The sequence below is a fragment of the Phyllobates terribilis genome, unplaced genomic scaffold, assembly GCF_046119375.1.
Source record: "Phyllobates terribilis strain yellow unplaced genomic scaffold, ASM4611937v1 Scaffold_13__5_contigs__length_258822181, whole genome shotgun sequence".
Classification (NCBI taxonomy): domain Eukaryota; kingdom Metazoa; phylum Chordata; class Amphibia; order Anura; family Dendrobatidae; genus Phyllobates; species Phyllobates terribilis.
The window spans coordinates 87,289,268-87,314,688 of record NW_027362773.1 but is presented as its reverse complement, the minus strand read 5'-3'; the positions used below and the strand labels follow the sequence as shown (position 1 = coordinate 87,314,688).

Sequence of the window (25,421 nt, the reverse complement as noted above, 5' to 3'; positions counted from 1 at the left end):
CTATGTACAAGAATATAACTACTATAATACTGCTCCTATGTACAAGAATATAACTACTATAATACTGCCCCCTATGTATAAGAATATAACTACTATAATACTGCCCCTATGTACAATAATATAACTACTATACTACTGCTGCTATATACAAGAATATAACTACTATAATACTGCTCCTATGTACAAGAATATAACTACTGTAATACTGCTCCCTATGTATAAGAATATAACTACTGTAATACTGCCGAATGTACAATAATATAACTGCTATTATACTGCTCCTGTATACAAGAATATAACTACTATAATACTGCTACTATGTACAAGAATATAACTACTATAATACTGCTCCTATGCACAAGAATATAACTACTATAATACTGCTCCTATATACAAGAATATAACTACTATAATACTGCTCCTATATACAAGAATATAACTACTATAATACTGCTACTATGTACAAGAATATAACTACTGTAATACTGCTTCCTATGTATAAGAATATAACTACTGTAATACTGCCCGAATGTACAATAATATAACTACTATAATACTGCTCCTATATACAAGAATATAACTACTATAATACTGCTCCTATGTACAAGAATATAACTGCTATAATACTGCTCCTATGTACAAGAATATAACAACTATAATACTGCCCCCTATGTATAAGAATATAACTAGTATAATACTGCTCCTATGTACAAGAATATAACTACTATAATATTGCCCCTATGTACAAGAATATAACTACTATAATACTGCCCCCTATGTACAATAATATAACTACTATAATACTGCCCCCTATGTATAAGAATATAACTACTATAATACTGCCCCCTATGTACAAGAATATAACTACTATAATACTGCTCCTATGTACAAGAATATAACAACTATAATACTGCCCCTATGTACAGGAATATAACTACTATAATACTGCTCCTATGTACAAGAATATAACTACTATAATACTGCTCCTATGTACAGGAATATAACTACTATAATACTGCTCCTATGTACAGGAATATAACTACTATAATACTGCTCCTATGTATAAGAATATAACTACTATAATACTGCTCCTATGTACAAGAATATAACTACTATAATACTGCCCCTATATACAAGAATATAACTACTATAATACTGCCCCTATATACAAGAATATAACAACTATAATACTGCCTCTATGTACAAGAATATAACTACTATAATACTGCCCCTATGTTCAAGAATATAACTACTATAATACTGCCCCTATGTATAAGAATATAACTACCGTATATTCCGGCGTATAAGACGACTTTTGAAGACTGAAAAATCTTCTGTCTAGTCTGGGGTCGTCTTATACGCCGGTAATGCTTTTGAACTTTCAGAAATTGACATGCGGGGATACTCTGGGGGTGTTAATAAGCTGCCGTGGCCGTATCCCTGCCATGTCGGAGTTAATATAAGGTGGAGGGAGTTAAAATACGGCGGCGGTAGGTCCAGACAGTCAGCGCTTCTGTGCTGAAACGGACACATCGCTGCGTATTCCCAGCTCCGGACACAGCGCAGGGCTTCTGTGCCGACAGCTTTCACTTGTCACAGAAGCGCTGCGCTGTGTCCGGAGCAGGGAAGTTCGCATCGCTTCTGTGACAATATATGAAAAGCCGGCAATTCAGCAGCGGCATAAGCCGGCACCCGACAATTTAGAATAGAAAGAATAGAGCTTCACACATAGATTAGATAGATAGAAACATGTCAGTCATATATATATGAAGTACAGTGACAGTGTTGCTTACTGTACTTGTCATTTAGTGTAAAGGATTTATTAAAACAAATAATAGTGTTTTCATGCACCGTCTCTTTAAAAAAGCCGGCCGGCAATTCAGCAGCGGTACCCGACAATTTATAACAGACAGAATAGAGCTTCACACATAGATTAGATAGATAGAAACATGTCAGTCACATATATATGAAGTACAGTGATAGTGTTGGTTACTGTACTTGTCATCTAGTGTTAAAATAAAGGATTTATTTAAAAAAAAAATTGGCGTGGGGTTCCCCTTAATTTTAGGCTCTAGCGGAGGTTAAGCAGACGGCTGGGGCAGATGTTTGAAGCCTGGGAAGGGGGTAATACCCACGGAGCTTCCCAGGCTACTAATATCAGCCCCCAGCTGAATACCTAGCCTTTACTAGCTATTAAAATGGGGGACCCCCCAAAAAAAATGACGTGGGGTCCCCCCTAATTTAATAGCTAGCAAAGGCTAGGCAGACAGCTGGGGGCTGATATTAATAGCCCAGGAAGGGAGCCATGAATATTGGCCCCCTCCCAGGCTAGACACACCAGCCGTCAGCCGCCCCAGAAATGGCGCATCCATAGGATGCGCCAATTCTGGCACTTAGCCTCGCTCTTCCACGCTGCCCTGGTGCGGTGGCAGTGGGGTAATAGGGCTGGGGTTGATGTCAGCTTATAATGCCAGCTGACATCAAGCCCAGGTTAGTAATGGAGAGGCGTCTATAAGACACCCCCATTACTAACCCCATAGTAAAAGTTAAAAAAAACACAAACACCCAGAATAAAGTCCTTTAATTGAAATAAAGACACAATTCTTTATTGTTCTAAATTAAACCATACTTACCATCACGCCCATTCCAGCTGAAGCCAACGATCTCCTGTAATAAAAGAAAAATAATAAAGCAACCTCATCCTTACCTTTCCATGGTTCCCACGACAGCTTCAGCTCTGCTACATCGAGATGACAGGCTGGACAACAGCAGAACGCCGCCATCCAGCCTGTCATCCCGCAGACACTGAGAAGCGCAGGCATGCTTGCGCTCCTCAGTGTCTGGCTGTGACGGCATCCAGATGAGCCGACAATGAACTCAGCTCACCTCCTGGACGTCCGTCACTGACAGCGTGGGAAACTTCTACTGCGCATGCGGGGAGCAGGAGAATTTTCCCACGCTGTCAGTGACGTGCATGAGGTGAGCCGAGTTCATTGGACATGACCTCGGCTCATCTGGATGCCGTCACAGTCAGACACTGAGGAGCACAAGCATGCCTGCGCTTCTCAGTGTCTGCCGCATGGCAAGCTGAACGGCAGCGTTCTGCTGCGGTGCAGCCTGTCATGTGAATGTAGCAGAGCTGGACCGGTCCTGGGAACCATGGAGAGGTAAGGATGAGGTTGCTTTATTATTTTACTTTTATTGCAGGAGATCGTTGGCTTCAGCTGGAATGGGCGTGACGGTAAGTATGGTTTAATTTAGAACATTAAAAAATTGTGTCTTTATTTCAATTAAAGGACTTTATTCTGGGTGTTGTGTTTTTTTTAATTACTTTACTAGAAATTCATGGTGGTCATGTCTAATATTGGCGTGACCCCATGAATTTCGGGCTTAGGGCCAGCTGATAATGCCAAGCTGGCCCTAACCCCTTTATTATCCAGTGAGCCACCGCACCAGGGCCCTGGATGAGTTGGGTACAGCGCCAGAAGATGGCGCTTCTATGAACGCGCCATTTTCCGGGGTGGCTGCGGACTGCAATTTGTAGCGGGGGGGGGCCCAGAAAGCTTGGGTCTCCCTGCGCTGCAGATTCCAGCCCCCAGCTGCCTAGTTGTACCTGGCTGGACACAAAAATAGGGAGAAGCCCCACGTCTTTTTTTTTAAATTATTTCATGAAATAATTAAAAAAAAAAGGGCTTCCCTATATTGTTGTGTCCGGCCAGGTACAAATAGGCAGCTGGTGGTTGGGGGCAGCCCGTTCCTGCCTGCTGTACCTGGCTGGACACAAAAATATGGCGAAGCCCCACGTCAACATTTTTGGGAAAAATTAATTACAAAATTAATAATAATTTAGGGACTGCATCTTTATTAACCCCTCAATTGTCATTTAGTGTTAAAATAAAGGATTTTTTAAAAAGAAAATTGGCGTGGGATCCACCATCATTATAGTCTCTAGCGGAGGTTAAGCAGACGGCTGGGGCAGATGTTTGAAGTCTGGGAAGGGGGTAATACCCACGGAGCTTCCCAGGCTACTAATATCAGCCCCCAGCTGAATACCTAGCCTTTACTAGCTATTAAAATGGGGGACCCCCCCAAAAAATGACGTGGGGTCCCCCCTATTTTAATATGTTTATGAGTGACAGTTTTCCTGCTATATACCTGCATGTCATAAGAATTTAAATTAAAAAAGGACCATGTTAAATTCAAATCTGTTTTTTTTTAATTTTTACCGGTGTTTGGTATGCGTTGGAAAAGGGGTAGTCTTATACGGTGAATATATCCTAAACTCTATATTTTAACAGGAAAGTAGGGGGGTCGTCTTATACACCAGGTCGTCTTATACGCCGGAATATACGGTACTATAATACTGCCCCTATGTACAAGAATATAACTACTATAATACTGCTCCTATGTATAAGAATATAACTACTATAATACTGCCCCTATGTACAAGAATATAACTACTATAATACTGCCCCTATGTATAAGAATAGAACTACTATAATACTGCCCCCTATGTATAAGAATAGAACTACTATAATACTGCCCCTATGTATAAGAATAGAACTACTATAATACTGCTCCTATGTATAAGAATATAACTACTATAATACTGCCCCTATGTACAAGAATATAACTACTATAATACTGCCCCTATGTATAAGAATATAACTACTATAATACTGCCCCTATGTATAAGAATATAACTACTATAATACTGCCCCTCTGTATAAGAATATAACTACTATAATACTGCCCCTCTGTATAAGAATATAACTACTATAATACTGCCCCTATGTATAAGAATATAACTACTATAATACTGCTCCCATGTACAAGAATATAACTACTATAATACTGCCCCTATATACAAGAGTATAACTACTATAATACTGCTCCTATGTACAAGAATATAACTACTATAATACTGCTCCTATGTACAAGAATATAACTACTATAATACTGCTCTTATGTACAAGAATATAACTACTATAATACTGCTCCAATGTACAAGAATATAACTACTATAATACTGCCCCTCTGTATAAGAATATAACTACTATAATACTGCCCCTCTGTATAAGAATATAACTACTATAATACTGCCCCTCTGTATAAGAATATAACTACTATAATACTGCTCCTATATACAGGAATATAACTACTATAATACTGCCCCTATGTACAAGAATATAACTACTATAATACTGCTCCTATGTACAAGAATATAACTACTATAATACTGCCCCTCTGTATAAGAATATAACTACTATAATACTGCCCCTCTGTATAAGAATATAACTACTATAATACTGCCCCTCTGTATAAGAATATAACTACTATAATACTGCTCCTATATACAGGAATATAACTACTATAATACTGCTCCTATATACAGGAATATAACTACTATAATACTGCCCCTATGTACAAGAATATAACTACTATAATACTGCTCCTATATACAGGAATATAACTACTATAATACTGCTCCTATAAAAGCGTGTTTTTTTTTTCATTGTATTTCCAGGCTCGTTGGTTCTGGGAAGCCTATTTTAAATCTATGAAATCTATTGCTTTGACGACGCTGCAGATCATCAATGACAGGATCTACCCATACGCAGCGCGGTCTTATGAAGAGTGGAACGATCCCCCATCTGTGGTAAGATTCCTGTCTCTGTATGGATTTTTTTGGTGTATTTTCAGTGTTGTAAATCTCCAGCTGTTCCAGTTATTAACAATGTGTGAAATAAGTGCAATTATTTTGTGTTCTCTGTACGATGTTTATTTTGTTTGTAGCATTGAAGAGGCTGTCTTCTACATTTATATTAACGGCCGATCCTTACGATAGGTTATCATTATCTGATAGATGGGGGTGTGACGTCCGGCTGGTGCTGGCGGCTGCCGTCTGTTATTATTTGCGGAGCTCTTTCATCAGTAGAGGGGCTGCAGAGATTTACTGCAGATCCACCTTTAGGCTGTGTGTCCACGGTGCGTTTTTTAAGTGTTTCCGCAGCGGCAATTCCGCAGCAGAAACACTTAAAAAACGCTTGGTTGAAGGTCTGCCATGTTCCCCAATGATAATCCGGATGTGCTGTGCACATGCTGCGGAGATTTCCGCTGCGGATTATCATTGCGGAAAAATCCGCAGTACTACCAATTATTTTACGGAATCGCGACGTTTTCGCCGCCTTTGACTTGCATTGGAACGCATGGAATCTGCATCACTACATGTGCACATGTGGATCTTAAGTTATTCTATGTGCGGATGGTACCCGGGTTTGGAGAAGAGGAGACTCTCAACCAGACCCGGGTTCCATAGTACCTGTAAAAAAAAAAAAGAATAAAATAAAAAATATACATTATACTCCCCTTCTGATGGCCCCCAGTGTCGTTATCCAATCTATCCTGGCTTGCCGGCAGCTCGCGGTGGTCTAATAGGACCTGCCGTGACATCATTTAGTCATGTGAAGGCTCACGCAACCGCCGACGTCAGCGGGTCATTTATTCATGTGATGGTGACGTCGGCGGTCGCGTGACCCGTCACATGACTAAATGATGTCATGGCAGGTCCTTTTAGACCACCGCGAGCTGCCTGCAAGCCAGGACGGATTGGATAAGTACACCGGGGGCCATCAGAAGGTAAGTATAATATTTATTTTTTACCATTCTTTCACTCACACTATATAAATCCATGCTAGTTCCATGGATTTATATAGTGTGACCAAGTTGACAAGCACTTTCCAAGTGATGCTAAAATCGCTTGGAAAGCACTTGACATCCGATTGTCCCTGGCAGGAAAACGCATGTAAAATTCGCATGTGTTTTTTCTGCCAGGGAGATGCAGAAACTCTCTGTATTATACTCCAGAGCTGCACTCACTATTCTGCTGGTGCAGTCACTGTGTACATACATTACATTACTGATCCTGAGTTACCTCCTGTATTATACTCCAGAGCTGCACTCACTATTCTGGTGCAGTCACTGTGTACATACATTACATTACTGATCCTGAGTTACATCCTGTATTATACTCCAGAGCTGTACTCACTATTCTGCTGGTACAGTCATTGTGTACATACATTACATTACTGATCCTGAGTTACATCCTGTATTATACTCCAGAGCTGCACTCACTATTCTGCTGGTGCAGTCACTGTGTACATACATTACATTACTGATCCTGAGTTACATCCTGTATTATACTCCAGAGCTGCACTCACTATTCTGCTGGTGCAGTCACTGTGTACATACATTACATTACTTATCCTGAGTTACATCCTGTATTATACTCCAGAGCTGTACTCACTATTCTGCTGGTACAGTCATTGTGTACATACATTACATTACTGATCCTGAGTTACATCCTGTATTATACTCCAGAGCTGCACTCACTATACTGCTGGTTCAGTCACTGGGTACATACATTACATTACTGATCCTGAGTTACATCCTGTATTATACTCCAGAGCTGCACTCACTATTCTGCTGGTGCAGTCACTGTGTACATACATTACATTACTCATCCTGTACTGATCCTGAGTTACCTCCTGTATTATACTCCAGAGCTGCACTCACTATTCTGCTGGTGCAGTCATTGTGTACATACATTACATTACTGATCCTGAGTTACATCCTGTATTATACTCCAGAGCTGCAGTCACTATTCGGCTTGTGCAGTCACTGTGTACATACATTACATTACTGATCCTGAGTTACATCCTGTATTATACTCCAGAGCTGTACTCACTATTCTGCTGGTGCAGTCACTGTGTACATACATTACATTACTGATCCTGTACTGATCCTGAGTTACATCCTGTATTATACTCCAGAGCTGCACTCACTATTCTGCTGCTGCAGTCACTGTGAACATACATTACATTACTGATCCTGAGTTACATCCTGTATTATACTCCAGAGCTGCAGTCACTATTCTGCTGGTGCAGTCACTGTGTACACACATTACATTACATTACCTGAGTTACATCCTGTATTATACTCCAGAGCTGCACTCACTATTCTGCTGGTGCAGTCACTGTGTACATACATTACATTACTGATCCTGAGTTACATCCTGTATTATACTCCAGAGCTGCACTCACTATTCTGCTGGTGCAGTCACTGTGTACATACATTACATTACTTATCCTGAGTTACATCCTGTATTATACCCCAGAGCTGCACTCACTATTCTGCTGGTGCAGTCACTGTGTACATAGATTACATTACTGATCCTGTACTGATCCTGCGTTACATCCTGTATTATACTCCAGAGCAGCGCTCACTATTCTGCTGGTGCAGTCACTGTACATACATTACATTACTGATCCTGAGTTACATCCTGTATTATACTCCAGAGCTGCACTCACTATTCTGCTGGTGCAGTCACTGTGTACATACATTACATTACTGATCCTGAGTTACATCCTGTATTATACTCCAGAGCTGCACTCACTATTCTGCTGGTGCAGTCACTGTGTACTACATTACATTACTGATCCTGAGTTACATCCTGTATTATACTCCAGAGCTGCACTCACTATTCTGCTGGTGCAGTCACTGTGTACATACATTACATTACTTATCCTGAGTTACATCCTGTATTATACCCCAGAGCTGCACTCACTATTCTGCTGGTGCAGTCACTGTGTACATACATTACTGATCCTGTACTGATCCTGCTTTACATCCTATATTATACTCCAGAGCAGCGCTCACTATTCTGCTGGTGCAGTCACTGTGCATACATTACATTACTGATCCTGAGTTACATCCTGTATTATACTCCAGAGCTGCACTCACTATTCTGCTGGTGCAGTCACTGTGTACATACATTACATTACTGATCCTGTACTGATCCTGCGTTACATCCTGTATTATACTCCAGAGCAGCGCTCACTATTCTGCTGGTGCAGTCACTGTACATACATTACTTTACTGATCCTGAGTTACATCCTGTATTATACTCCAGAGCTGCACTCACTATTCTGCTGGTGCAGTCACTGTGTACATACATTACATTACTGATCCTAAGTTACATCCTGTATTATACTCCAGAGCTGCACTCACTATTCTGCTGGTGCAGTCACTGTGTACATACATTACATTACTGATCCTGTACTGATCCTGAGTTACATCCTGTATTATACTCCAGAGCTGCACTCACTATTCTGCTGGTGCAGTCACTGTGAACATACATTACATTACTGATCCTGAGTTACATCCTGTATTATACTCCAGAGCTGCACTCACTATTCTGCTGGTGCATTCACAGTGTACATACATTACATTACTGATCCTGAGTTACATCATGTATTATACTCCAGAGCTGCACTCACTATTCTGCTGGTGCATTCACAGTGTACATACATTACATTACTGATCCTGAGTTACATCCTGTATTATACTCCAGAGCTGCACTCACTATACTGCTGGTTCAGTCACTGTGTACATACATTACATTACTGATCCTGAGTTACATCCTGTATTATACTCCAGAGCTGCACTCACTATTCTGCTGGTGCAGTCACTGTGTACATACATTACATTACTGATCCTGAGTTACATCCTGTATTATACCCCAGAGCTGCACTCACTATTCTGCTGGTGCAGTCACTGTGTACATACATTACATTACTGATCCTGTGTTACATCCTGTATTATACTCCAGAGCTGCGCTCACTATTCTGCTGGTGCAGTCACTGTACATACATTACATTACTGTCCTGAGTTACATCCTGTATTATACTCAAGAGCTGCACTCACTATTCTGCTGGTGCAGTCACTGGGTACATACATTACATTACTGATCCTGAGTTACATCCTGTATTATACTCCAGAGCTGCACTCACTATTCTGCTGGTGCAGTCACTGTGTACATACATTACATTACTCATCCTGTACTGATCCTGAGTTACCTCCTGTATTATACTCCAGAGCTGCACTCACTATTCTGCTGGTGCAGTCACTGTGTACATACATTACGTTACTTATCCTGTACTGATCCTGAGTTACATCCTGTATTATACTCCAGAGCTGCACTCACTATTCTGCTGGTGCAATCACTGTGTACATACATTACTGATCCTGAGTTACATCCTGTATTATACTCCAGAGCTGCACTCACTATTCTGCTGGTGCAGTCACTGTGTACATACATTACATTACTGATCCTGAGTTACATCCTGTATTATACTCCAGAGCTGCACTCACTATTCTGGTGCAGTCACTGTGTACATACATTACATTACTGATCCTGAGTTACATCCTGTATTATACTCCAGAGCTGCACTCACTATTCTGGTGCAGTCACTGTGTACATACATTACATTACTGATCCTGAGTTACATCCTGTATTATACTCCAGAGCTGCACTCACTATTCTGCTGGTGTAGTCACTGTGTACATACATTTATATTACTGATCCTGAGTTACATCCTGTATTATACTCCAGAGCTGCACTCACTATTCTGGTGCAGTCACTGTGTACATACATTACATTACTGATCCTGAGTTACATCCTGTATTATACTCCAGAGCTGCACTCACTATTCTGCTGGTGCAGTCACTGTGTACATACATTACATTACTGATCCTGAGTTATATCCTGTAATTTAATGTAGAGCTGTAATCACTATTGAACATAATTTGGGACTGCCAGTAGCATTGTGAGTACAGCTCTGAAGTACAATACTGAAAGTACTTTTAGAATAATACAAGCTGTAGAGTGTTTTTTTAGGTACAGATGATGGGATGATTTCCCTTTGTGTTGGTAACATTTGGGTATATTGGAGGGGAGATAAGCGGCCACTTTACTTCCCCCCTCATGACTGCAGTTAGTGAAGCTGTGCAGATGTGTACAGCCCAGCTTTGTGTGTTAGTCTACAGGTCCAGCTTTTCCTGCCTGTGGTCGTCCTGTAGACAGTTGAGCGCAGCTCTTTCCCATTTCCTTACTATTTTCCAGGTAATCTTATGCTCAGATGTAAAGCATCTGGTAAGTTTCCCCTATGAATATACAACATTTCCTGGGAGACGGCATTAACGGGAATCCTCTGGAGACGTTCGCTCAGGTCCTGAGTCGCGTTTGGCACAGGAATCATCATTGCTCAGATCTGCACCGAGGAGCGCAGCTGATGTTCCCGTTTATAATAATTTGCTTCCTAAGGAAAGGTTCATTACATAATGCTGACCGGTCGCCTCCTGCGTCTCCCATTAGCCGCGATCATCATTGCACAATGTTCACACGTTGCGGAAAATCCGCAGACAGAATCTTATGTGTTACTTGCAGATTTCACCTCTCAGCGTTTCATCGTCAGAGAGAGAGATTTTTTTTTTCTTACTCAGACCCAAAGTTTCGGTCTCCATTGTTTTCAATGGGGTTCGAGTTCTGCTTCCACGGGTCCGTTCATCCCTAGATGGAAGCTATTGACCCGAAAAAAACCCAAACCTTCTGCTGGAATCATAACTTTTAGGCTTTCTAAACTAGAAAAATTATATTTTAATATACCGTATTCAGGAGTTAATAGCGGTGGTCCGCTGGGGACTGGAGAGGGGCTACAATGAGCGTCTTTCGCTCTGGAGGACCGTAGATTACACTGACAGTCCATTGTTATGGATGGGCCCTGTGTAATGCTTCGTTTTCCCTGCGGAGGCGCTATAGGAAGGATGAACACTTAATGCCTGGCTTTATCTGCAGAATACAGCTAATCTCTGGGGGTCCCATCGTGGGAAAATGTTATGATCATCCCATTGTTAAAAGACCCTTCTAACAACGGGGGATTTTCCATCACTCTATCAGAGATCTGTTTTTGTGCTGCAATATTAAAAATTCCTTTTTTGCCCTTAAACAGCCGTACGGTTACATGCTAAGTAGCTGGATTTCCGCAGCCTCCAGTAGGGGGCACTGTTGAGTAAACGTTGCAAGTTATCAATAGGGTTCAGTCTTAAAGGGGTCTTACTTTATGCACTACCATGAAGTTGTACTCACCGTCTCTACCCCCAGTCGTGACGGCGTCGGCTGCTCTGGTAGTCGCTGCGGAGAAATCAGATGACTGGAACAGAATGTCTGGGGTCACAATCCAGTCACCACTGCAGTCAGTCATAGCGGTCAGGTGACTAAAGAATGGGACGGCATCACTTCCTGTCCTGGCGGAAACCACCAAGGGGCGAGGCCCGTTGTATGGTCACCTTACCACTGATGCTTTTAGTTAGCTGCAGTGATGTTGTGACGTCATCAGATGTGTATCCGACTACATACTGAACGCTGCAGCCAATCAGACTGTTTTTAGTTTTGGCCTCCTGTGATCGGATGCCTGAGATGTATGGAGGCCAATGTATCCATGGATTGTCCCATAGTAAGAACACACTGATACGACCTATAATGACCTTTTCTGATCTCATTTTCCCGCTCGTCTTGCCACTACCTCCTCTGTATCATGAGCCGACTCCCTCCACGCCGTGAACCGGCCGCTGCACTAATCATCTGGTTCTTATTATCTTACGCACCAAGGAACTTCTCTCCGGGCTGCTGTGTCGGGGGAGGTATGTTCTGCCGTCACATAGTTGGGAAGCCGCCCTGCGCGGTTACTGTATCGACCTTGTGATGGATGCGTTACATCACATGGTGAGAACCTACAGATGTCCTCCATCCTTACTGTATAATGGCAGCACCTCCGCAGCTGACGTTGGTTAGTTACATTATACGACAGGTGTTTGTTCACACAGTATGGACTCGCTGTAGACAAATCCGTCAGTCGTTTTCACAGATAATGTTGCTTTTAAAGACTACAACATGTCTATTATCCTGTAGAGATTTATATCTAGAGTATGTATAACAAGCTTAATATATACCAGCATATAACTACTATAATACTGCCCCTATGTACAAGAATATAACTACTATAATACTGCTCCAATGTACAAGATTATAACTACAATAATACTACCCCCTATGTACAAGAATATAACTACTATAATACTGCTCCTATGTACAAGAATATAATTACTATAATACTGCCCCCTATGTACAAGAATATAACTACGATAATACTGCCCCTATGTACAAGAATATAACTACTATAATACTGCTCCAATGTACAAGATTATAACTACAATACTACCCCCTATGTATAAGAATATAACTACTATAATACTGCTCCTATGTGCAAGAATATAACTACTATAATACTGCCCCTATGTACAAGAATATAACTACTATAATACTGCTCCTATGAACAAGACTATAACTACTATAATACTGACCCCTATGTACAAGAATATAACTACTATAATACTGTTCCTATGTACAAGAATATAACTACTGTAATACTACCCCCTATGTACAAGAATATAACTACTATAATACTGCCCCCTATGTACAAGAATATAACTACTATAATACTGCACCCTATGTACAAGAATATAACTACTATAATACTGCTCCTATGTACAAGAATATAACTACTATAATACTGCCCCTATGTACAAGAATATAACTACTATAATACTGCTCCTATGTACAAGAATATAACTACTATAATACTGTCCCCTATGTACAAGAATATACCTACTATAATACTGCCCCTATGTACAAGAATATACCTACTATAATACTGCCCCTATGTACAAGAATATAACTACTATAATACTGCCCCTATGTACGAGAATATATCTACTATAATACTGCCCCCTATGTACAAGAATATAACTACTATAATACTGCTCCTATGAACAAGAATATAACTACTATAATACTGACCCCTATGTACAAGAATATACCTACTATAATACTGCCCCTATGTACAAAAATATAACTACTATAATACTGCTCCTATGTACAAGAATATAACTACTATAATACTGCCCCCTATGTACAAGAATATAACTACTATAATACTGCTCCTATGAACAAGAATATAACTACTAGAATACTGACCCCTATGTACAAGAATATAACTACTATAATACTGTTCATATGTACAAGAATATAACTACTATAATACTGCCCCCTATGTACAAGAATATAACTACTATAATACTGCACCCTATGTACAAGAATATAACTACTATAATACTGCTCCTATGTACAAGAATATAACTACTATAATACTGCCCCTATGTACAAGAATATAACTACTATAATACTGCTCCTATGTACAAGAATATAACTACTATAATACTGTCCCCTATGTACAAGAATATACCTACTATAATACTGCCCCTATGTACAAGAATATAACTACTATAATACTGCTCCTCTGTACAAGAATATAACTACTATAATACTGCCCTTATGTACAAGAATATAACTACTATAATACTGCCCCTATGCACAAGAATATAACTACTATAATACTGCCCCTATGCACAAGAATATAACTACTATAATACTGCCCCTATGTACAAGAATATAACTACTATAATACTGCCCCTATGTAGAAGAATATAACTACTATAATACTGCCCCTATGCACAAGAATATAACTACTATAATACTGCCCCTATGTACAAGAATATAACTACTATAATACTGCCCCTATGTAGAAGAATATAACTACTATAATACTGCCCCTATGTACAAGAATATAACTATTATAATACTGCCCCTATGTACAAGAATATACCTACTATAATACTGCCCCTATGTACAAGAATATAACTACTATAATACTGCTCCTATGTACAAGAATATAACTACTATAATACTGCCCCTATGTACAAGAATATAACTACTATAATACTGCCCCTATGTACAAGAATATAACTACTATAATACTGCCCCTATGCACAAGAATATAACTACTATAATACTGCCCCTATGCACAAGAATATAACTACTATAATACTGCCCCTATGCACAAGAATATAACTACTATAATGCTGCTCCTATGTACAAGAATATAACTACTATAATACTGCTCCTATGTACAAGATTATAACTACTATAATACTGCCCCCTATGTAGAAGAATATAACTACTATAATACTGCCCCCTATGTAGAAGAATATAACTACTATAATACTGCCCCCTATGTACAAGAATATAACTACTATAATACTGTCCCCTATGTACAAGAATATAACTACTATCATACTGCCCCCTATGTACAAGAATATAACTACTATAATACTGCCCTCTATGTACAAGAATATAACTACTATAATACTGCTCCTATGTACAAGAATATAACTACTATAATACTGCCCCTATGTACAAGAATATAACTACTATAATACTGCCCCTATGTACAAGAATATAACTACTATAATACTGCCCCTATGTACAAGAATATACCTACTATAATACTGCCCCTATGTACAAGAATATACCTACTATAATACTGCCCCTATGTACAAGAATATAACTACTATAATACTGCCCCTATGTACAAGAATATAACTACTATAATACTGCTCCTATGTACAAGATTATAACTACTATAATACTGCCCCCTATGTGCAAGAATATAACTACTATAATACTGCCCCCTATGTGCAAGAATATAACTACTATAATACTGCCCCTATGTACAAGAATATAACTACTATAATACTGCCCCTATGTACAAGAATATAACTACTATAATACTGCCCCTATGTACAAGAATATAACTACTATAATACTGCCCCTATGTACAAGAATATAACTACTATAATACTGCCCCTATGTACAAGAATATACCTACTATAATACTGCCCCTATGTACAAGAATATAACTACTATAATACTGCCCCTATGTACAAGAATATAACTACTATAATACTGCTCCTATGTACAAGATTATAACTACTATAATACTGCCCCCTATGTGCAAGAATATAACTACTATAATACTGCCCCCTATGTGCAAGAATATAACTACTATAATACTGCCCCTATGTACAAGAATATAACTACTATAATACTGCCCCTATGTACAAGAATATAACTACTATAATACTGTCCCCTATGTACAAGAATATAACTACTATAATACTGTCCCCTATGTACAAGAATATAACTACTATCATACTGCCCCCTATGTACAAGAAAATAACTACTATAATACTGCCCTCTATGTACAAGAATATAACTACTATAATACTGTTCCCATGTACAAGAATATAACTACTATAATACTGCCCCTATGTACAAGAATATAACTACTATAATACTGCTCCTATGTACAAGAATATAACTACTATAATACTACCCCCTATGTACAAGAATATAACTACTATAATACTGCCCCTATATACAAGAATATAACTACTATAATACTGCCCCTATGTACAAGAATATAACTACTATAATACTGCCCCTATGTACAAGAATATAACTACTATAATACTGCCCCTATGTACAAGAATATAACTACTATAATACTGCCCCTATGTACAAGAATATAACTACTATAATACTGCTCCTATGTACAAGATTATAACTACTATAATACTGCTTCTATGTACAAGAATATAACTACTATAATACTGCTCCTATGTACAAGAATATAACTACTATAATACTGCCCCCTATGTGCAAGAATATAACTACTATAATACTGCCCCCTATGTGCAAGAATATAACTACTATAATACTGCTCCTATGTACAAGAATATAACTACTATAATACTGCCCCCTATGTGCAAGAATATAACTACTATAATACTGCCCCCTATGTGCAAGAATATAACTACTATAATACTGCCCCTATGTACAAGAATATAACTACTATAATACTGCCCCTATGTACAAGAATATAACTACTATAATACTGCCCCTATGTACAAGAATATAACTACTATAATACTGCCCCTATGTACAAGAATATACCTACTATAATACTGCCCCTATGTACAAGAATATAACTACTATAATACTGCCCCTATGTACAAGAATATAACTACTATAATACTGCTCCTATGTACAAGATTATAACTACTATAATACTGCCCCCTATGTGCAAGAATATAACTACTATAATACTGCCCCCTATGTGCAAGAATATAACTACTATAATACTGCCCCTATGTACAAGAATATAACTACTATAATACTGCCCCTATGTACAAGAATATAACTACTATAATACTGTCCCCTATGTACAAGAATATAACTACTATAATACTGTCCCCTATGTACAAGAATATAACTACTATCATACTGCCCCCTATGTACAAGAAAATAACTACTATAATACTGCCCTCTATGTACAAGAATATAACTACTATAATACTGTTCCCATGTACAAGAATATAACTACTATAATACTGCCCCTATGTACAAGAATATAACTACTATAATACTGCTCCTATGTACAAGAATATAACTACTATAATACTACCCCCTATGTACAAGAATATAACTACTATAATACTGCCCCTATATACAAGAATATAACTACTATAATACTGCCCCTATATACAAGAATATAACTACTATAATACTGCCCCTATGTACAAGAATATAACTACTATAATACTGCCCCTATGTACAAGAATATAACTACTATAATACTGCCCCTATGTACAAGAATATAACTACTATAATACTGCTCCTATGTACAAGATTATAACTACTATAATACTGCTTCTATGTACAAGAATATAACTACTATAATACTGCTCCTATGTACAAGAATATAACTACTATAATACTGCCCCCTATGTGCAAGAATATAACTACTATAATACTGCTCCTATGTACAAGAATATAACTACTATAATACTGCCCCCTATGTGCAAGAATATAACTACTATAATACTGCCCCCTATGTACAAGAATATAACTACTATAATACTGCTCCTATGTACAAGAATATAACTACTATAATACTACCCCCTATGTACAAGAATATAACTACTATAATACTGCCCCTATATACAAGAATATAACTACTATAATACTGCCCCTATATACAAGAATATAACTACTATAATACTGCTCCTATGTACAAGAATATAACTACTATAATACTGCCCCTATATACAAGAATATAACTACTATAATACTGCCCCTATGTACAAGAATATAACTACTATAATACTGCTCCTATGTACAAGATTATAACTACTATAATACTGCTTCTATGTACAAGAATATAACTACTATAATACTGCTCCTATGTACAAGAATATAACTACTATAATACTGCCCCCTATGTGCAAGAATATAACTACTATAATACTGCCCCCTATGTACAAGAATATAACTACTATAATACTGCCCCTATGTACAAGAATATAACTACTATAATACTGCTCCTATGTACAAGAATATAACTACTATAATACTGCCCCCTATGTACAAGAATATAACTACTATAATACTGCTCCTATGTACAAGAATATAACTACTATAATACTGTTCCCATGTACAAGAATATAACTACTATAATACTGCCCCTATGTACAAGAATATAACTACTATAATACTGCCCCTATGTACAAGAATATAACTACTATAATACTGCCCCTATGTACAAGAATATAACTACTATAATACTGCCCTCTATGTACAAGAATATAACTACTATAATACTGTCCCCTATGTACAAGAATATAACTACTATCATACTGCCCCCTATGTACAAGAATATAACTACTATAATACTGCCCTCTATGTACAAGAATATAACTACTATAATACTGTCCCCTATGTACAAGAATATAACTACTATCATACTGCCCCCTATGTACAAGAATATAACTACTATAATACTGCCCTCTATGTACAAGAATATAACTACTATAATACTGCTCCTATGTACAAGAATTTAACTACTATAATACTGCCCCCTATGTACAAGAATATAACTACTATAATACTGCCCCCTATGTACAAGAATATAACTACTATAATACTGCCCCTATGTGCAAGAATATAACTACTATAATACTGCTCCTATGTGCAAGAATATAACTACTATAATACTGTTCCCATGTACAAGAATATAACTACTATAATACTGCCCCTATGTACAAGAATATAACTACTATAATACTGCTCCTATGTACAAGAATATAACTACTATAATACTGCCCCCTATGTACAAGAATATAACTACTATAATACTGCTCCTATGTACAAGAATATAACTACTATAATACTGTTCCCATGTACAAGAATATAACTACTATAATACTGCCCCTATGTACAAGAATATAACTACTATAATACTGCTCCTATGTACAAGAATATAACTACTATAATACTGCCCCCTATGTACAAGAATATAACTACTATAATACTGCCCCTATGTACAAGAATATAACTACTATAATACTGCTCCTATGTACAAGAATATAACTACTATAATACTGCCCCCTATGTACAAGTATATAACTACTATAATACTGCTCCTATTTACAAGAATATAACTACTATAATACTGCCCCTATGTACAAGAATATAACTACTATAATACTGCTCCCTATGTACAAGAATATAACTACTATAATACTGCTCCTATGTACAAGAATATAACTACTATAATACTGCCCCTATGTACAAGAATATAACTACTATAATACTGCTCCTATGTACAAGATTATAACTACTATAATACTGCCCCCTATGTGCAAGAATATAACTACTATAATACTGCCCCTATGTACAAGAATATAACTACTATAATACTGCTCCTATGTACAAGATTATAACTACTATAATACTGCCCCCTATGTGCAAGAATATAACTACTATAATACTGCCCCCTATGTACAAGAATATAACTACTATAATACTGCTCCTATGTGCAAGAATATAACTACTATAATACTGCCCCCTATGTACAAGAATATAACTACTATAATACTGCCCCTATGTACAAGAATATAACTACTATAATACTGCCCCTATGTACAAGAATATAACTACTATAATACTGCCCCTATGAAACCAAACCTTGCAAAAGCGCTTCATCCACATTTGTGCCCAGAACCTCAGACGTTCCGGCAGTTTGCCTATGGAGGGGTTAATGTCGCGGCGCTCATGCCCTTTAACCAGGGCAGGATGAGAATCACACTGACATTCTTTCTCAGAGTTTGCTGTGGAAATACATTGTGCATAATTGGAGAAAAAAAATAGAATAAATCAAGACTTTCCTTTTTCTAAGGTCTGGTAATTCATAATTGAAACCACATTGGTGGTTGAGGGGTTGGTATTTAAGAAGAAGAGGGGGAAAAAAACATGAAAATACCAAGAGAATCTAAACTGAGCTGTGTACTCCATCCGTCATGACAGTCCAGTAACAGGGCAGTGCTGGGGGATGAAGGAAAGGGGGCAGCGCAGCGCTTTTATCATCAGACTCCAGCCCTGGATGATGGAGAGAGATCTACGTCCTGTACTTTAGTAAATGACCGGACTATTACTCCTATCATTTCTGCTGCTTGTAAGGGCCCCGTCCTCTTTCTTTACATGCCCTATTGATGCATAAATTAATGTTCCCCATCGCAGACACCTCTGTCCCTGCAGCGATCAGCTGATTGCTGCGGATCTAACCAGCGAAATGGTCAGGTAGAACTTTCTCCAACAGCGGCCACTACTGGTGAATTGTAGTACTGCAATCAGCTATATAGTATGTGGACAGATTTGGTGAGGAGCTGATTAATGGTGCACATGATGGAAGAATGAATGTCTGTATGTGCTCTTCTAATTAAAGGGCTGGTAATTAGTTTGCATCTTATGCCCCTTCCTATTTTAAGTCCTTTCAGCCAATCGGTAGAGCCAGGACAGCAGTAATCCCGGAGCCGTGTAGAGGCAGTCAGAGCCATGATTGTTCCTTGGCGCTCTGGAGGCTTCAGTTGCTTCATTATATCGATGGTGGTGTTTTTTTCCGTTGAGGTCATGCTTTTAGCTGCTGCTGATCACCAGTCTTTCCCCCATCGCGGCGCCTGTTTCTTTTCATCCCTTTTGACATTTGTCAGCTACCTCCAACAACAGGACGTGCTAGCATATGCAATCACCTTTATGATTAGTGCGATCTGTCCTCTAGGAATGTTTTGCATCTGTAGATCTCTGCACCCGCTGTGCAGGGATCTTCTTTCCCCCCTATTTACCTTTTTGGGGCTGTTCTGTAGTTCAGGTGCACTAAATGCATGTATTTAGAGCTTTAAAATAATAATTTATGCATTGGGATTCATTAAACATTTTGCATTATTTACGGTCTATTGGTAGCTGCAGAATGAGCTAACTGAGAAACCATCAGTGAACATTTTTAAACTATTTTAACTGTCTTTTTCTGACCTCCTCTCAGCTGATTTATCAAAGTTGAATCTGTAAGAAAACAAAGAAGAAGTAAAAGCCAATTGATGCAAAATTGTCTAAGGTCTTGGCCACATTTGAGAAAGTGCGCTCCAAACTCTGATATACCTAAAATAGTCAGCTGGTACTCGCCCTCCCTGGGTCCAAGGTTGGCTCTCAGTTGCTGCTCTGGTCGCAGTATTTTGGCTGTGCAATGACGTCACGTTAACAGCACGCGGCACCGCTCTAGCCACTCACTTAGCTCTGTTCTCATGCTCTTAAAGGGGTAGTCCCATCTCCAAGATCCTATCCCAGTTTATATATAGCTGTAGTAGCAGCAGGAGCAGCAAATACCTCTAATTAGAAATGTAGTATAATTCTTCTGATTAGCTTTGTCACTTACCCCATGTGCAGGGCATTGGAGTAGCTTACGACCACTAACAACGGTGACTGAATGAGTGGTCGTGACCATGGATACCTAAGCTACTCCAATGCCCTGCACATGGGGTAAGTGATATCCATAGTTCTTCTGATTAGCTGTGTCACTTACCTCATGTGCGGGGAATTGGAGTAGCTTAAGTATCCTTGGTTACAACTACTCATACAGTCACAGTTGTTAGTGGTCGTAACCATGGATACCTAAACTACTGCAATGCTCTGCACATGGGGTATGCGACATGTATGTAGCTGGGGTATGTAGACATTTGCAACCATTTTTTATTGCTACATTACATAAATATAGAATTAAGCACGTTGCCTTGCATTCTTTATTAAGAAAAATAAATCGACTGTTTGGTGTATGCAGCTCCCATGCAGAGCTATGTTATACACTGATCTGATCCTGCAGTCCTGTGTTACTCTGCTTCTTACCTGCAGGTGATTGAGAGTAACCCATGACTACAAGATGAGACACCACAGTTTTTTTGTTACCATGGAGACGCATAGATCTGCATACTTTATACATAAAGTGCTTGGAGATTTTTTTTCTCTTTTCTTAAGACTGTATGCAGAGTTGTTTCCTTGCATTGATCTATAATTTTGATTCTTCCATTATTCTCATCTCTGCTGGTACCCAGCAGCGGCGGCGGCAGCCAGACCTGTGCGGGATCCATGATTGGAGTAGTAGTCATTATTTCACACCCTGTCATGGTTTAGGGGGCTGCCTCTGCCTATTTCCTCCTGGTACTCGGTGAATTATTAGCTTTGCCATTGCCTGATTTCTCCTTTTGAAGTCCAGGAGGTCAAAAGGTCTCAGACAGCAGACACGCGTCAGGGGGTCACGGGCAGGGGGCCGGCACTTGAGAATGAGCCTTAAAAACCCTTTTGAAAGTTGTTTTGCTTCCAGGGGCCACTTGTTAACTGGAAGGTTTTAATGGTGTCAGCGTGCAGCGTGGGACCCCGGGCTTTGGGTATCGTCCAGATATCGTAGGTTCGTGATGCCCCTTATACAGACCCTGGTGCTTCGCTCCCCAGGGCGCGGCGTCCTTCGCTGTCCTCCGGGGGGCAGCAGGTGGAGGCGGACAGCTGTGGGGTTCCTGGGGATATTATCTCTGGCGCTCGGGCAGCACCTGCTAATTACCGGGATCTGGCTCATCTTACAGGGACCCAAGTGCTGTTTTCATCTGGGGGGGGGGTGTAAGTGCTCAGAGCTCGCTGCCACCTCCAGGGGGGTCACAGTTCCAAATTATTTGGTAGCAGGTATGCAAATTAACAGCTCCAAATATTCCACTAACAAGACCGGACTTAATTTGCACCCCGCGCGGAGCTGTCAATCTAAACGGAGGCATAGAATATGCTGCTACATTGAAAAAGCAAATGCCCCCCTCCCTCCTGATAACCCAGTCCTTGAGCTGCCCTCCTAGTGCAAGTGAGAGGAAGCACAGCACAGAGTATTTCAGAAGACAGTTTTGTAGGGGAGGACGGAGACCTTCCTACCCTACGAGAGGACTTGCCTGCATTTGACAGGGTGCGCTGCTGTCATAATGTGAAGTGATGGCTACAGACTGATGATGCAGCAGCACAGAGTATTTCAGCGAGCCTAGCAGTGGAAGTGTTTAATGCCTATATAGTTATTCTCCTTTATACCACATAGAAAACGAACCCGGCTTGTGACCTCCTAGCAGTGCCGCAGAAGTAGCAGACTTTGGTGCAATCCAATGAGGATGTAGACGTCGTGATAACAGTTCTGCATGAAATGCGCAATTTTAGGTCTTTTCTGCAGATGGCGGCTTCTCCTCGGCCTCCCGAGTATTTGGGGAGGGGGCGGCTCCATTGTTAGCGGCAGTCCTGGGTCACATCATGCTCCAAGGTGCTCTGAAGTCTGACTTGTTTATACCGTGTTCCACAGCAGTATAATTGGTAGTGGCACGGCCCGCTGACTGTTTCCATATGCACGGCCATGCTTGTGAATATGCATCAGCGTGAGTCGTCAATAACCGGCACAATGGGGGCCTTGTGTACGGAGGGGCTGCAGGGGGTGCGCTCCGCCTCCGCTCTGCTCCATAACATAAAGCACCGATCAGATCAGATGGAGGCAGCGGCAGGTTCTCTGCACAGAGCGGAGGACAGGCCGCCATCGTCAGCCCCCTATAGGGAAGCAGCAGACCTCAGTGTAAGGAGGCGCATGTGGCATTATGTGATTGTGGCCAACAAGCCACGACTGTCAGCAGATATCATTCATATACTGTACCCCAATGTCATATGGACAGGACTCCTGGTGGAAAACCCCTTTAATAGGTCATTTGTTTTCTGCTGACAGGTAATGTATCCATAGGTTGGTCGCAATCTGAGGTTTAGGCTCTAAAGAGTGACTGCACCAGCAGAATAGTGAGTGCAGCTCTGGAGGATAATACAGGATGTAACTCAGGATCAGTAATGTAATGTATGTACACAGTGACTGCACCAGCAGAATAGTGAGTGCAGCTCTGGAGTATAATACAGGATGTAACTCGGGATCAGTAATGTAATGTATGTACACAGTGACTACACCAGCAGAATAGTGAGTGCAGCTCTGGAGTATACTACAGGATGTAACTCAGGATCAGTAATGTAATGTATGTGCACAGTGACTGCACCAGCAGAATAGTGAGTGCAGCTCTGGAGTATAATACAGGATGTAACTCAGGATCAGTACAGGATCAGTAATGTAATGTATATACACAGTGACTGCACCAGCAGAATAGTGAGTGCAGCTCTGGAGTATAATACAGGAGGTAACTCAGGATCAGTAATGTAATGTATGTACACAGTGACTGCACCAGCAGAATAGTGAGTGCAGCTCTGGAGTATAATACAGGATGTAACTCAGGATCAGTAATGTAATGTATGTACACAGTGACTGCACCAGCAGAATAGTGAGTGCAGCTCTGGAGTATAATACAGGATGTAACTCAGGATCAGTACAGGATCAGTAATGTAATGTATGTACACAGTGACTGCACCAGCAGAATAGTGAGTGCAGCTCTGGAGTATAATACAGGAGGTAACTCAGGATCAGTAATGTAATGTATGTACACAGTGACTGCACCAGCAGAATAGTGAGCGCAGCTCTGGAGTATAATACAGGATGTAACTCAGGATCAGAACAGGATCAGTAATGTAATGTATGTACACAGTGACTGCACCAGCAGAATAGTGAGTGCAGCTCTGGAGTATAATACAGGAGGTAACTCAGGATCAGTACAGGATCAGTAATGTAATGTATGTACACAGTGACTGCACCAGCAGAATAGTGACTGCAGCTCTGGAGTATAATACAGGATGTAACTCAGGATCAGTACAGGATCAGTAATGTAATGTATGTACACAGCGACTGCACCAGCAGAATAGTGAGTGCAGCTCTAGGGTATAATACAGGATGTAACTCAGGATCAGTACAGGATCACTAATGTATATACACAGTGACTGCACCAGCAGAATAGTGAGTGCTGCTCTGGGGTATAATACAGGATGTAACTCAGGATCAGTACAGGATCATTAATGTAATGTATGTACACAGTGACTGCACCAGCAGAATAGTGAGTGCAGCTCTGGAGTATAATACAGGATGTAACTCAGGATCAGTACAGGATCAGTAATGTAATGTATGTACACAGTGACTGCACCAGCAGAATAGTGAGTGCAGCTCTGGAGTATAACACAGGATGTAACTCAGGATCAGTAATGTAATGTATGTACACAGTGACTGCACCAGCAGAATAGT

At 39.7% G+C, this 25,421-nt stretch overlaps 1 protein-coding gene across 2 annotated transcripts in view; it reads left to right on the top strand.

The window, feature by feature from the left end:
• EXT2 (exostosin glycosyltransferase 2) overlaps nt 1-25,421 on the top strand; it is a 103,123-nt gene that overhangs the window by 49,513 nt on the left and 28,189 nt on the right. For both annotated transcript variants that reach the window (XM_073658165.1, XM_073658164.1), the window contains exon 8: nt 5,528-5,659. In XM_073658165.1, the coding sequence (XP_073514266.1) occupies nt 5,528-5,659 (132 nt within the window). The remainder of the gene's footprint in view (nt 1-5,527; nt 5,660-25,421) is intronic.